Below are 13,877 nucleotides of genomic sequence, written 5' to 3' on the forward strand. Positions count from 1 at the left end.
CTAATCAAATCCTAGCTATAACCTACAAAGTCCTGACAGACGCATTGATCCAGCAAATCCTATACCCCCTATCTTACTATAGTGCTATCATGTAATAGCGCTGTAGCGAAATAGCGCATTTGTTCAGGAGTAGCTTCTAATGCAGTTCTGTGGTAATAGAGGGAAATAAATAAAAATTGGGTGGAATCGGGCATAGGTTGGGGAGGTAGGTGCACTGGCCAGAGAAAGCAGAAAGGGCAGAACAAGGTGTGGGAGGGAGGGAGGGAAAAGGCTCTCTAAGTGATGACATGGATCAGAACTCCTCCTGGTAGCCACCCATACAATTTGTGGTAAAATGTCGTGCAACCTGCCGAGAGCCTCAGTCTAGCTTTGGGATAATCCGGGCTTTCAAGCTCTGTGTGTCCCCAGACAGAGCAGATTCGACTCCAGTAAAACCTGCAGCAAAATGGAGAGCGAACTAAATCCATCGCCTTGGAGATCCCCCCAGTCCTCTGTTCACTGAGTTAGACACTGGAAACAAGCCTTTTAGAAATCAATATATTTGAGATACCTGGCTGGCTGTGGTTGGCTGACTCTTATCTAGTAAGCTGCAGGTTGGTTGTTTGGGACATGGTGAAAGAAGGTAGAGAGAGTGGCACCTCTGAGAATTTGGGGGCAGGGCTATAGCTCTTCACCCTGGGACACAAGTTTTGCATGCAGAAGGTATCCCCAGTTAAAAGATGTCAGGCATCAGAACTGGGAAAGACCTCCTTCCTGAGACCCTAGAGGGCTGGATTGGGTCAGGTAAGGTAACACTCTATGTTCATATATCAAGGTTAACTTGCTCTGTTGTTTTGCAGGTTAAGACCAGGGAACAAGAATGGATTTTTATGACCCCCAGATGTTGGGTGTCATGGTCTTTGGAGGATTCATGTTGGTATCAGCCATTGGAATATTCCTGGTATCCACCTTTTCTATGAAAGAGACATCATACGAAGAAGCTTTGGCAAAGCAACGCAGAGAGCTGGAAAAAGCTAGCCAGCACAAGGTAGAGAAGAAAAAGAAAGAGAAGACTGCTGAGAAGAGAGGAAAAGCAAAAAAAAGGGAGGAGAAACCTAATGGAAGAATACTAAAGCCAGAAGTGGGTCTGGATGCTTCTGACAGTTATAAAGATGCAAGCTCTGAACAACCTTTGGTCATTGAACCAACAGTCTTTCAGTCACCAATAGTGCCACTCTCAGTTTCTCAGGAGAAGGAAAAGCTAACACCATATCCTAAAGACAAGAAAAAAAAGGAAAAGAAAGTGATGAAGACAGAGCCAGCTCCCAGCCTGGCAGTTCCTTTTCTGCCAATTACTGCCTCAAAAGATCTGGTTTCTGATGTGGCTCCCAAAGAGTTGCCAGGAGGCTCTCTTCCATCAGGTGGGGCTCAGGAGAATTCCCCATTAACTGACTCTGTGACTTTCAAAAAAACAGAAGCTCTTGGAAATCAAGAGGAGCTAAAGCATGATGGAGCTTTTAAGAAAAAAGCCATTGCTAAAAAGAAAAGAGAATCAAGTAAGTCAATTGCTGGAAAGATCACGTTGAAATTTATAGGTAAAATATCTACATAGGTATTATTCCATTTATAGCTTTCCCAATCCCAAAGGTTTGGAGTGGGTAACAAAACGTTAATTATAAATTATAAAGATGAGGGATTAAACCCTCATCTTGCCGTCTCTCTATCTTTTCCTGGCCACCAAAGGCCAACTTGAATAAAAACAAACTTGACTTGGATTCCTGCACTGAACAGGGGTTTGGACTCGATGGTCTTGTAGGCCCCTTCCAACCCTACTATTCTATGATTCTATGATCTTAAATAATTTCCAGATGCTCACACTTCAGCTTTGGTGAGTCTTTGGCGACCAGAATAGTGATTGGTGTGGTATAAATAATAGATGATGATGATCTTCAAAAAAAAAAAGGGAAAGAGCTGAGGGACAGCCACCAAGACGACCTCTCTGCATGTAGTGGTTGGTTCTGACAGCACGTAGATCCAGTGACCCCCTGTTGAAGTGCCCTACCTCTCCTGCTTTGTATTTAAAAAAATAACCAGTTTTCTTTCCAGCAGCCAGGATTGCTTCAAAATCAAATGAGGGTCTCCAGCTGCTGCCATCTTCATTTTCTGTTAATGGCTCTGGCCTACACATGGGACCTGGAGATGTTCTTAGAAAATGAAGATGGCAGGTGGCTGCAGGCCAGTGTTCCCTCTACAGCATGCCCAGCCATCAAGAAAAAGAAGGGGAAGAACAAAAAAGGGACTCCTGTAACTTCTGCTGGGTAAGGTGAGGAGGGCGCTAAAGAGAGTAGCAGGGGGCTATGGAGAAGAGTGGTGCGGGCTAGTAAGGGTGGCAGTAAGCCAGCTGAAAAGCCGGGAAGCCAGCTGGGAGGGTGGGGAGGGAGAGCAGCAAGAAGCCAGCTGGGGAAGCCAGTCTGGAGCAACCTGGGAGGTTGGAAAGGGTTATGTGCTTGTATGTCTGAATATATGGGGGCTGCATGTGTGTGAGAAAGCGAGGGAGAGAAAGAGTGTAGGGGGGATTTTGGAGGGATCCTGAGAAAGGGTGACTGTGGTTGTTTGTGGCTGCAGTGAGGTGTCAGAGGGAAGTTTGTGTATGTGTGCATGATGTGTGTGCATGGTGTGTGCATGTGTGTGAATAGATGGAGGATGGATAGGTGTGTGTGTGTTTGTGCATGAGTGAGAAGGGGAGAGAGTAAGAGTGTGTGAGGAAGGTGTGTGAGGGAGAGAGAGCAATGGTGGTGATCTACAGTGAGAGAGAAAAAGATGGTGAATGAGCTGGCTCGCGGGGCGGGGGGGGGCAACAGAAAATATGTTTCTTTTGGTGCTGAAAACTGTGGGTTCAAAGGAGTTGTTCAGTGTGTTGGTGCTGAGAACCCACCTCTTTTGGGCAGGTTACTTGTCCTTTGTGATTAACCATACATCCCATGGCAGACATTTTGTGATGCGCCCAGGACAGTTTCTCAAATTACCAAATGCGCCCATAGGACCAAAAAGGTTGCCTACCCCTAGCGTAAAACAATGGGATTGTTACCCAATTGCTGATAGAAATTATGATGGAAGCCGGAGTCTACACATTTTGGCTGGCATTGGTTTTGGCCAGCCAGGATTTGTGGCCACCAGGACTCTGCCCACCCCTCAGCGGGGAAGGGGTGGGGTTTTGCCTCCAGCATCCAACTGAACATCAGAGGTGCTAGGAGCGAGTGTGAGGTCAGGGATAATCCCTATTGTCTCACAGCGCGGAGCAGGGCTGGAGTGTGTCTGTATTGTGCTGTGCTCCAAGCACTCTGAAGTGCAGGGCACTCTGGACTAGCCTCATCTCTGCTCTGAGCCGGGGCACCATAGTCACAACGCACGTCTGGGGCACTCAAGAGTATCTCCAAAGTGTAATGCAATTTCAGGGATGAGTTATTTCTTTTAGTTAATATATTTCTTACCTGCCTTTCAATACCATGATTGTCCCAAGGCAGCTTACAATATAAAAACTACCATTCAGTATCAAACAAATTATAAAAGCACCTTAAATGTATTTAACTGGCTTATTTTAAAAGATCTAACAGCAGCAAATACTATACAGTATTTTCAAAAGTGAACAAGTATGTTTTTAAAGTCTTCTTTAAGAGGCCAGCCGCAGATGGAACCAGCCAAATGTCTTTTGAAAAGGATTCCGCAGTGGTAGGGCCCCCCTACTCTCCCTGGCACCTGCTAGGGATGGGTCTCCTCATGCTCACCAGAACTGAGAGGGACTCTTGCCATAGTGAGCAGCTCTCTAGACCCCCTAGGTGAAAGCAGCCTATCAGGCTCTTCAGAGCCTTATAGGTTTTTATCAGTGTGTTACATCTGGAAAGCAACAGAGAGTCATTACAGACCATGAAGAATCATAGATTTATTTGTAAATGGTCTGACCATAAACCAAAACTTCATATGTAGTGATACTGTATCCTGCTCCTCCTTGCTGAAAAAGCCATGAGGATCAATAATAGTCTGCATAATTTAACTGTCTCTTGACTTCCTTAGACCGCTCCTGATCAAAGATTTGTTTGGCACAACACTGCATTAAGGTACATGCTACTGTCTACAGCTACAGCCCTATGCCACTGTCTACTGCTGCCCTTAAAAGAACAGTGAGGGCATCTCTGCACCTGCAGTTTATCGCACATTCATGATTGGCCACTCACGGAAGTTTGCGGATGCATTACACAATGTCGTAATTCTCCAGTGATTTTCCCACCATTTCCCCCGCCTATCTCGTGTTACCCCCAAACAGAACAAATGCTTTTTCAGCCTGCGTAACAGGAGTGCCATGACCTCCCTGTGTATTTCTCCCATAGCGTGAAGAACCCACTCTCTGTGGGCAGTTGTTTTGGTTTGCTTTGGGTGTGGTCATGATGACGACAGCAGTAACTTCTCGGGGTGGTGGGTGTATTGGTATAGTGACCTGCTGGCTTGCCGCCATGCCAGCTTTCCGCCATGCCATGACTAAATGCAATGCACTGACTTTTGCTCCCAACTTCAGCTGCTTACTCCACAACACAGAATGGCTGGCATGCCAGTGTTCCAGCAGTGTGCCAGAAAGCCAGTACCTGCAGGTGCAGGGTTCAGGTGGTTCATGGGTGAGGTTGCTGTCCACCCACGTTGCGTGTCAATTACAACCAAAGTACCAGTAAACTGCGAGGGGAGGGAAAGGGGCAGGAACCAGGGAGGAAATTTCATGATGTCCCCAGTGCATGTCCAGCGGAGCTTTTCCAAGTGGTTCGCGGCCTGTTACATTCTGGGCCAGGGAGAGAGATGGTGGAACCCTCGATAGCACGCTGTGACAAGTTTGCGCGGCACTTTGAGGATAAAGTCGCTCAGATTTGTCATGAATTGGACACCACCATTAATGCAGTTCCATTGGTAGAGGCATTCAGAGCACCGTCTGGTCCAGTTTTATTGGATGAGTTTCAGTTACTGAGGCCTGAGGATGCGGACAAGGTGCTTGGCCAAGTCCGATTGACCACTTGTGTGCTTGACCCTTGCCCTTCATGGCTTATTAAATCAAACAAGGAGGGGTTGTCTGGCTGGGTCCAGGAGGTTGTAAATTCCTCCTTGAGAGAGGGAGTGGTGCCTGCTGCTTTAAAAGAGGCAGTAATTAGACCACTCCTGAAAAAGCCTAACCTGGACCCAGAGGATGTTAACAATTATAGGCCAGTGGCCAACATCCCCTTCCTGGGCAAGGTGCTTGAGCGGGTGGTTGTAGGACAGCTCCAGGCACTGTTTAATGAAACGGATTATCTAGATCCATTTCAATTGGGCTTCAGGCCTGGTTTTGGAACGGAAACTGCCTTGGTCACCCTGTGGGATGACCTCTGCCGGGAGAGGGACAGGGGGAGTGCGACCCTGTTGATTCTCCTGGACCTCTCAGCGGCTTTCGATACCATCGACCATGGTATCCTTCTGGATAGGTTGTCTGGGTTGGGAGTTGGAGGCACTGCACTACAGTGGTTCTGCTCCTACTTGGATGGCCGATTCCAGAAGGTGGTGCTGGGGGATTATTGCTCTGTGCCATGGCAATTGTGCCATGGGGTTCCACAGGGCTCTATTTTATCCCCCATGCTGTTTAACATCTACATGAAACCGCTGGGGGAGGTTATCCGGAGGTGTGGGCTGAGGTGCCATCAATATGCTGATGACACCCAGCTCTACCTCTCTTTCTCATCAAAACCAGGTGAGGCAGTGGCTGTTCTGAACCAGTGCCTGGGCACGGTAATGGACTGGATGAGGGCTAATAAACTGAAACTCAATCCAGACAAGACGGAGGTACTGTTAGTGGGTGGTTTGTCTGCCCGGCTAGGTGATATTCAACCTGTTCTGGAGGGGGTTGCACTCCCCCTAAAGGATCAGGTTCGTAGTTTGGGGGTGCTCTTGGATCCAGAACTGTCACTTGAGGCACAGGTGAACTCAGTGGCACGGAGCACTTTTTATCAGCTTAGGCTGGTATACCAACTACGCCCTTATCTGGACAGAGATAGCCTAGCTACAGTTATCCATGCTCTGATAACTTCTCGTCTGGATTACTGCAATGCGTTATACGTGGGGCTGCCTTTGAAAACGGTCCGGAAACTTCAGCTGGTCCAAAATAGGGCAGCAAGATTGTTAACAGGGACTGGCCTGTGAGCTCATATTACACCAGTACTTTTCCAGCTGCACTGGCTGCCAGTCCATTTCCGGGCCCGATTCAAAGTGCTGGTGTTAACATTCAAAGCCCTTCACGGCTTGGGGCCAGGTTACCTGAAGGATCGCCTCCTCCCATATGTGCCTTCCCGGACCTTAAGATCATCAGCAGCAGCCCTTCTCCATGAGCCCCTGCCAAAGGAAGTGAGGCGGGTGGCTACTAGGAGGAGGGCTTTTTCTGTTGTGGCACCCCAGCTCTGGAATGAGCTCCCTAGTGAGGTTCGCCTGGCGCCTACATTGTACTCCTTTTGGCGCCAGGTGAAGACCTTTTTATTTTCCCAGGCATTTTAGCTTTCTAAATTTTTATCTTTGCTGTTTTAAATCTGTATTTTAAACTCCTGTACTGCTGCTAGGTTTTATTGTGGTTGTATTGTTATATTGTGGTTTTAATGTTCTATATATTTTAAATTGTTTTATTGTGTGTTGTTTGGTTTTAGTTTTTGTGAACCGCCCAGAGAGCTTCGGCTATTGGGCGGTATAGAAATGAAATAAATAAATAAATAAATGTATGTAAAGGCTTTTCGTGGAAAAGTATCCACCCCATGAAAAGGTAAGGAACAGAATATAACGAGATAGAAGCAACTGTGTAAAGGAGCCCGATCAAATCCCACGATGAAACTAGATGGAGAAAGCCCTGGTACTGATGTGGATTTCTTCTCCCTTGTGATGATCCCCATAGAACAGGGCCACCCATATGGGCGGGGCTGGTGGTGGGTGGACCAGGGCACATGCCCCTGTTTACATAATCATTCCCTCCCCCCCCCACACACACATACTTGGGATCACTGGGGGCGGGGAGGAAGATGTTTTAACACAGCGCACACACACACTCCAGATGCAGCCAATCTTGTCTGTGCTACGGTTGTTGGCAGGGGTGGGGGGAGTTTAAAGCCTGTTCCTAATACCCAGCGATTTTGCTTACAATCATAGAATCCTAGAATAGTAGGGTTGGAAGGGCCATCGAGTCCAACCCCCTGCTCAGTGCAGGAATCCAAGTCAGAGGATCCCTGACAAATGGCTGTCCAGCCTCGTCTTGAATGCCTCCAGTGTGGGAGAGCCAACCACCTCCCTAGGGAATGGGTTCCATTGTCGTATTGCTCTAACAGTCAGGAGGTTTTTCCTGATGTTCAGCCGGAATCTGGCTTCCTGTAACTTGAGCCCATTATTCCGTGTCCTGCACTCTGGGATGATCAACAAGAGATCCTGGCCTTCTTCTCTGTGACAACCTTTCAAGTACTTGAAGAGTGCTATCATATCTCCCCTCAGTCTTCTCAAGGCTAAACATGCCCAGTTCTTTCAGTCTCTCTTCATAGGGCTTTGTTTCCAGTCCCCTGATGATCTTTGTTGCCCTCCTCTGAACCCTCTCCAGTTTCTCTGCATCCTTCTTCAAGTGTGGTGCCCAGAACTGGACACAGTACTCCAGATGAGGCCTAACCAGTGCTGAGTAGAGGGGAACTAGTACTTCGCGGGATTTGGAAGCTATGCTTCTATTAATGCAGCCCAAAACAGCATTTGCCTTTTTTGCAGCCACGTCCCATTGTTGGCTCATATTCAGCTTGTGATCGACAACAATTCCAAGATCCTTCTTGCTTGTAGTGTTGTTGAGCCACGTATCCCCCATCTTGTACCTGTGCATTTGGTTTCTTTTTCCTAGGTGCAGAACTTGGCATTGATCCCTATTAAATGTCATTCTGTTGTTTTCTGCCCAGCACTCCAGTCTATCCAGATCACTTTGAATTTTGTTTCTGTCTTCCAAAGTACTAGCTATCCCGCCCAATTTTGTGTCATCTGCAAATTTGATCAGCATTTTCTGCACCTCCTCCTCCAAGTCATTAATACAAATGTTGATGAGCACTGGGCCCAGGACTGAGCACTGCGGTACCCCACTCGTTACCTCTCCCCAGTTTGAGAAGGTCCCTTTGATAGACACTCTTTGAGTCCGATTCTGTAGCCAACTGTGGATCCACCGGATCGTTGTTTCATCTAGCCCACTTTGAGCTAGTTTGCTCATCAGGATATCATGGGGCACTTTGTTGAAAGCTTTGCTGAAGTCGAGGTATATGATGTCTACAGCATTCCCACAGTCCACAAGGGAGGTGACTTGATCAAAAAATGAGATCAGATTTGTCTGGCAGGACTTGTTTTTGACAAATCCATGTTGGCTTCGAGTCATCACGGCACTATTTTCAAGGTGCTTCCAGATAGATTGCTTTATCATCTGCTCCAGAATTTTCCCAGGGACTGATGTCAGACTGACTGGTCTGTAGTTCCCAGGTTCCTCCTTTTTGCCCTTTTTGAAGATAGGGACAACATTAGCCCTCCTCCAGTCATCTGGCACTTCCCCCGTCCTCCAGGATTTCTCAAAGAGAATAGACAGCGGTTCTGAGAGTTCTTCTGCCAGTTCCTTTATTACTCTAGGATGTAGTTCATCTGGCCCTGGAGATTTGAACTCATTCAAAGTAATTAGGTGTTCCTTGACCATATGCCTATCGATCTCAAGCTGCAATCCTGCCCCTTCAGCCTGTACTTCGCCTTTGCCAGGGGGGTCATAGACCCTCTTTTGGGAGAAGACTGAGCCAAAGTAGGAATTGAGCATCTCTGCCTTTTCTTTGTCATCTCTTATCGTTTTGCCATCCTTATTTAATAGCTGAACCGCCATTTCTTTCCTCTGCCTTTTACTATGCACGTAGCTGAAGAAAGCCTTTTTGTTGCTTTTAGCATCCGTCGCTAACCTCAGCTCGTTCTCAGCTTTAGCCTTCCTGACGCCATCCCTGCAATTCTGTGCTACCACCCTGTACTCTTCCTTTGTTACTTGGCCTTCTTTCCACTTCCTATATGTGTCCTTTTTTGTTTTCAGGTCATCCCTAAGCTTTTTGTGAAGCCACACTGGCTACTTCTGTTGTCTTCCACCTTTTCTTCTTGTTGGAATGGTTTGTGATTGTGCCTTGAGAATTTCCTTTTTTAAAAGCTCCCACCCATCTTGGACTCCTTTTCTTGTCAGAGTCGCTTGCCATGGGACCGCACTGATCATTGTTCTGAGTTTATTAAAATCAGCTTTCCTAAAATCCAGGGTATGCGTTTGACTACACTCTGCTTTTGCTTCCCTTAGAAGCAAAAACTCAAGTACAACATGGTCGCTTTCCCCCAGAGTTCCTGTAACTGCTACTTTATCCACTAAGTCATCTCTGTTGGTTAGGATCAAGTCAAGGATAGCCGATCCTCTAGTTCTTTCCTCTACTTTCTGTAGGAGGAAGTTTTCCGCCACACAAGTCAGGAATTTCCTGGAGGGGCCATGTTTTGCAGAATTTGTCTCCCAACAAATATCGGGGAAATTGAAGTCCCCCATTACCACTACACCATGCTTCCTTGAAACATTGGCTATTTGCTTTTCAAAAGTTTCATCCTCGTCTTCTCCTTGATTGGGTGGCCAGTAGTAGACTCTGACCACCAGGTTCCTTTTATTCTTTGCTCCATTAATTTCGATCCAGATGCTCTCGATGGGGCTACCAAGCTTATCCTCCTCTATTTCTGTGCAGAGATATGTATTTTTCACATACAGTGCAACCCCACCTCCCTTTCTGTTCCTCCTGTTCTTTTTGAACAAGTTATATCCCTCATTTGCTGTATTCCAGTCATGAGAGTCATCCCACCAAGCCTTAGTTGTACCTATCAAGTCATAATTTCCCTCCTGTATTAAGAGTTCAAGTTGGTTCTGTTTGTTTCCCATACTCTAGGCATTAGTATATAGACATCGAAGACCATGTGCTTCATAGTGTGGCTTTCTTCCTACATGTGTCTGAAGACTATTATTGGGCGCTATCAGAGCTGTTCTCTCCGTTGCAGTGCATGTGCCTTCGTCCATTGTTATCCCCAACATTACATCTCCCTTCCCCATAGGATTGAGCTTAAAGCCCTCCTGATGAAGTTCTTCATGCTGTGGCCAAACACATTCTTCCCATCCTTGGTGAGATGCAACCCGTCCCTTGCCAACAGCCCATCTTCCAGGAAGTATAGGCCATGGTCCCAGAATCCAAATCTCTCTCGTCGGCACCACCTTCGTAGCCAGTCATTCACCCGGAGTATTTTTCGTTCCCTTTCTATCCCTCTTCTAACTACTGGAAGGATGGATGAGAAAACTATCTGGGCCCCCAAGTTCTTGAGTTTCCTTCCCAAAGCTTCAAAGTCTGACGTGATTTCTTCGTAGCTCCGCTTGGCGGTATGATTTGTTCCCACATGGATGAGAAGAAAGGGATACCTGTCAGTGGGCTTTATGAGTGCAGGCAACCTTTCAGTCATGTCTCTAGTCTGTCCTCCCGGGAGACAACATACCTGGCGAGTCAACGGGTCTTTACGACATACTTGGGTCTCGATCTCCCGCAGCAAGGAGTCTCCCACTGCTACCACTGTTCTCTTCTTCTTGTTGTAGGCCTTAGTTTCATTGCCTCTGTTTGACTGACCTTCCACCTCTTGCTGACTCTCATGTAGCTGTGATTCTTCCTCTGCAGGCTGTCCTGCAGTCTCATCCGCAAGTACCTGGAATCGGTTCCACAGCTCCACTGCTTCCCCTGGTGCAGAGTGGCGTCGAGTTCTTCTCCTAACTGTCACCCTTTTCCAAGGAGTATCCTCTACTCCATTTTTCTTCACCTCAGCATTTCCCACTGCCTCATCTTGCTGTTGCTCTTCAAGCTTCTGGTCTTCCCTTTGCTGCTGTAGTTCCCCCATTCTGTCCAAGAACTCTTCGTGTTCTCTTATTCCCCGGAGGGTCGACAGTCGCCGCTCCAGTCCACTTACTTTTTCTTCCAGCAGCGTGATCAACTTGCACTTGTTGCAGGTGTAGGCTATGTTGTTCTCAGGCAAGAAAACAAACATTGCACAGACTTGCAGGTCACCACCACTGGAGAGTCTTGTCCTTCCATTGCCTCTTTTCCCTTTTTGTGTCTAGCTTTGTGATTGTTCTAGACTAGCCTGTGCCTGCTCCTCTACTCAGTAGAGGTTAAAAGCAGAGTCCCACTGGTGTGGAAGTGTGTGTTACAAGACAAATAAATGGAAAAAAGTTAGTTAAAAAATAAAATGAAAAAAAATGTTAGGGGCCTCCCCTGCCGAACTCCCCTGGCCAACTCCTGTTTGCTCGCTCTCTGGGAGCTTGCTTGCTTCTGTAGTCCATGGAGCAGCTTGCTCTGCTCTGCTCTGCTCAGCTGGGAGGCGGGAAACAGACTCAATAATTGTTGGGGGTGGGGAGAGGCTTTGGCATTGCCCCTCTTGATGATATTGATCTTGATATTCTTTTGATCATGATTGCAAGGGTGGGGTGGAGACTAATTGTAGCTGGGAAACAGCTGTTTGTTCCCTGCAGCCCAGTTGAGGGCTGTGAACAGTAGGCAAGGAGATCTGGGAGCGCCACAGATTGTACAGAGAGTGAATGAGGACACCTCCTTGAGGATATGGAACTGTGCCAGTGGCTGCTGGAGCTCTCCTGCAAGGAGCGTGGCCTGCTTGCAGCTCTGGAACAAGAGGATGAAATAACACCATGCAACTGCAAGACTTGCTCCCCATTCTGTGCATCATAACAAAGAATGTAACATCAGTTAAATATTAACTGGCCTACGTGCAGCTCCTCCTTACACTCATAATTTGTATGAGAGCAAGCACTTAAATGTGGTTTTCAGACTCTGTGTCTGTTACACATTTTCCTGTATACCATATAATACAGATATGGGCAAACCCTTGTCCACTGTCTGTGTGGCCCGCCAACTCTGGGGTGTTCCTTGCTGCTAATAGCTTTAACCTGGGCCCCTTCCAATGATCCTGATCCGGATTGCTGGGGAAAGGGAGAAGAGGGTGTGCATGTATGTGAGAAAGTGAATGTGTGTGTGGGAGAGGGGGAATGTGTGTGAGTGGATGTGTGTTTATGGCTTGCCCCCACTCACTGCTGCCCCACTCATGACCAGGCCTGCCCACTCATGCAGGCCCCTGAACTTGAAAAGGTTTCCCATCTCTGATATACTTCCTTATTTTAACAGGGAAAATGAATATACTTTTATTCGTACATATATTGTAAGTTACACCAATGTAAGAACAGGTCTGTAAACTGAGAAGTTAAATGAATATGCTTGTGACAATTTGTGATACGTATATGTAGTAAGAAGCTTTGGCGCTTTCAGCCTACGACTGCTTGGTGAAACAGACACATGTACATTCAAGAGTATGCATGGGGTATAATCCATCCAAACCTGAACGCTCTTAAATCCCATTGATTCCTGTGGGTGAGATTTGATCATGTGTTCAGTGTTACCATTTACATCAGTAAATCCTAAAGCTACTTTGGGCACTATCCTAGGGCAGTTAGATAGCAGCTAGAAAGCCATAGGATTTTTCAGTTTATGGGGACTGACCTCAGAGCCAGCGCCCGAGGTTGGTTGCCAGAAAACCGCCTCCCCAGCCCCACCACCTTATAAGAGGCATGGTTCTTCCCTGGCTCCGCGTTTGTAAGAGCAGTGTGGAGCGAGGGGAAGGGGGGCGTTCCTGGGGATGGGGAGGGGATGGCGGAAGCGTCATTACAACGCTTCCTATGCGCTGTCTGGCCTCCCACCCCCCTGCTCTGAGCCCCACCCCAGCTAGAGAGCCGAAATTGGCTGTCTAGCTGCTAATGCAGGGTGGCTGGAGCGTGGAGGAGAAGATACGCTCTGCCTGCCCTGCATTGGATAGTCGCCTCCGAGTTCAGAGGCGGCCAACTATCCACCTTGGATTGTGCCCTTAATTTTGGTTGCATTATGCCCATGGACTACATGCATTTTTCTGTTATACAAAGATATTGTCTGTTAGGACAGGGGCAGGCAGATCAGAATCTACTGGTAGATCTCCCAGTGATTTGTGGTAGATCAGCAGGGATTTCCTACTGCCAATGATTTAACAGCAAATTTTCCTTCCTAAATTAGGCTGCTAAAATCAAGAAAACGGAGGGAAACAGGAGTAGATTTGTGTGTGAGCTCCAGTTACAGTATTGAAAACTAATTTCTGTACTGAGCTTGTGCTCAGGCGCATCTCATGTCTCAATTCTGTGTCTGCCCTCCTGAGCCACTGTTTTGCACCAGTGGACCTGAGGATTCTAGTGAAAAACAAAGTAGATCCTGCAAGCCAAGCTAAGCATTCAAAACTATGACATGCTGCATGCTTTTATACACCCTTATATACGCTAAGGGCTTCTCTACACAGAGGCTTTTTATCCCATAATTTTATTGGGGCTTCTGCTTCCAGATTCCTTGCAGGATTAAGGTCGACCCTTTATATGTGCTTCCCTTCCCCCCCCCTTTTTCCCTTTATCTGCAAGTTCTATATGTTTCATTATACAGCCACTAGATGGTGGTGTTGTTATAGCGCCACTTCCTCTTTACATGGACACATTCAAACAGCTTCTTTTTATTGGCTGTTTATTTCCATTTCAAATTAAGTTATGGAAATGGTCAGAAACCATGGGAGAGGCACTGGAGGTTGATGACATCAGGTAAAGACCTGCAAACTTCCATGAGTAATCAATCTCAATTGCAGGATAAAAGCCCCATGTGGAGGAGCTCTTGAGTACACTAAACTGAATTTAGTCACTTCTGTATACAACGAGGGGAACCATATGTTTG

At 47.0% G+C, this 13,877-nt stretch overlaps 1 protein-coding gene across 5 annotated transcripts in view; it reads left to right on the top strand.

Annotated features, from left to right (window-relative positions):
• The window catches only part of RRBP1 (ribosome binding protein 1), a 214,478-nt gene that overhangs the window by 16,893 nt on the left and 183,708 nt on the right, over window positions 1–13,877 (top strand). For all 5 annotated transcript variants that reach the window (XM_084854812.1, XM_084854811.1, XM_084854813.1 and 2 more), the window contains exon 2: window positions 840–1,535. In XM_084854812.1, coding sequence (XP_084710938.1) covers window positions 860–1,535 — 676 coding nt within the window. In that variant the 5' untranslated portion in view covers window positions 840–859. The remainder of the gene's footprint in view (window positions 1–839; window positions 1,536–13,877) is intronic.

This window comes from Heloderma suspectum, chromosome 4 (assembly GCF_057233095.1).
Source record: "Heloderma suspectum isolate Gila_16-S chromosome 4, 16-S_ref, whole genome shotgun sequence".
Lineage (NCBI taxonomy): Eukaryota > Metazoa > Chordata > Lepidosauria > Squamata > Helodermatidae > Heloderma > Heloderma suspectum.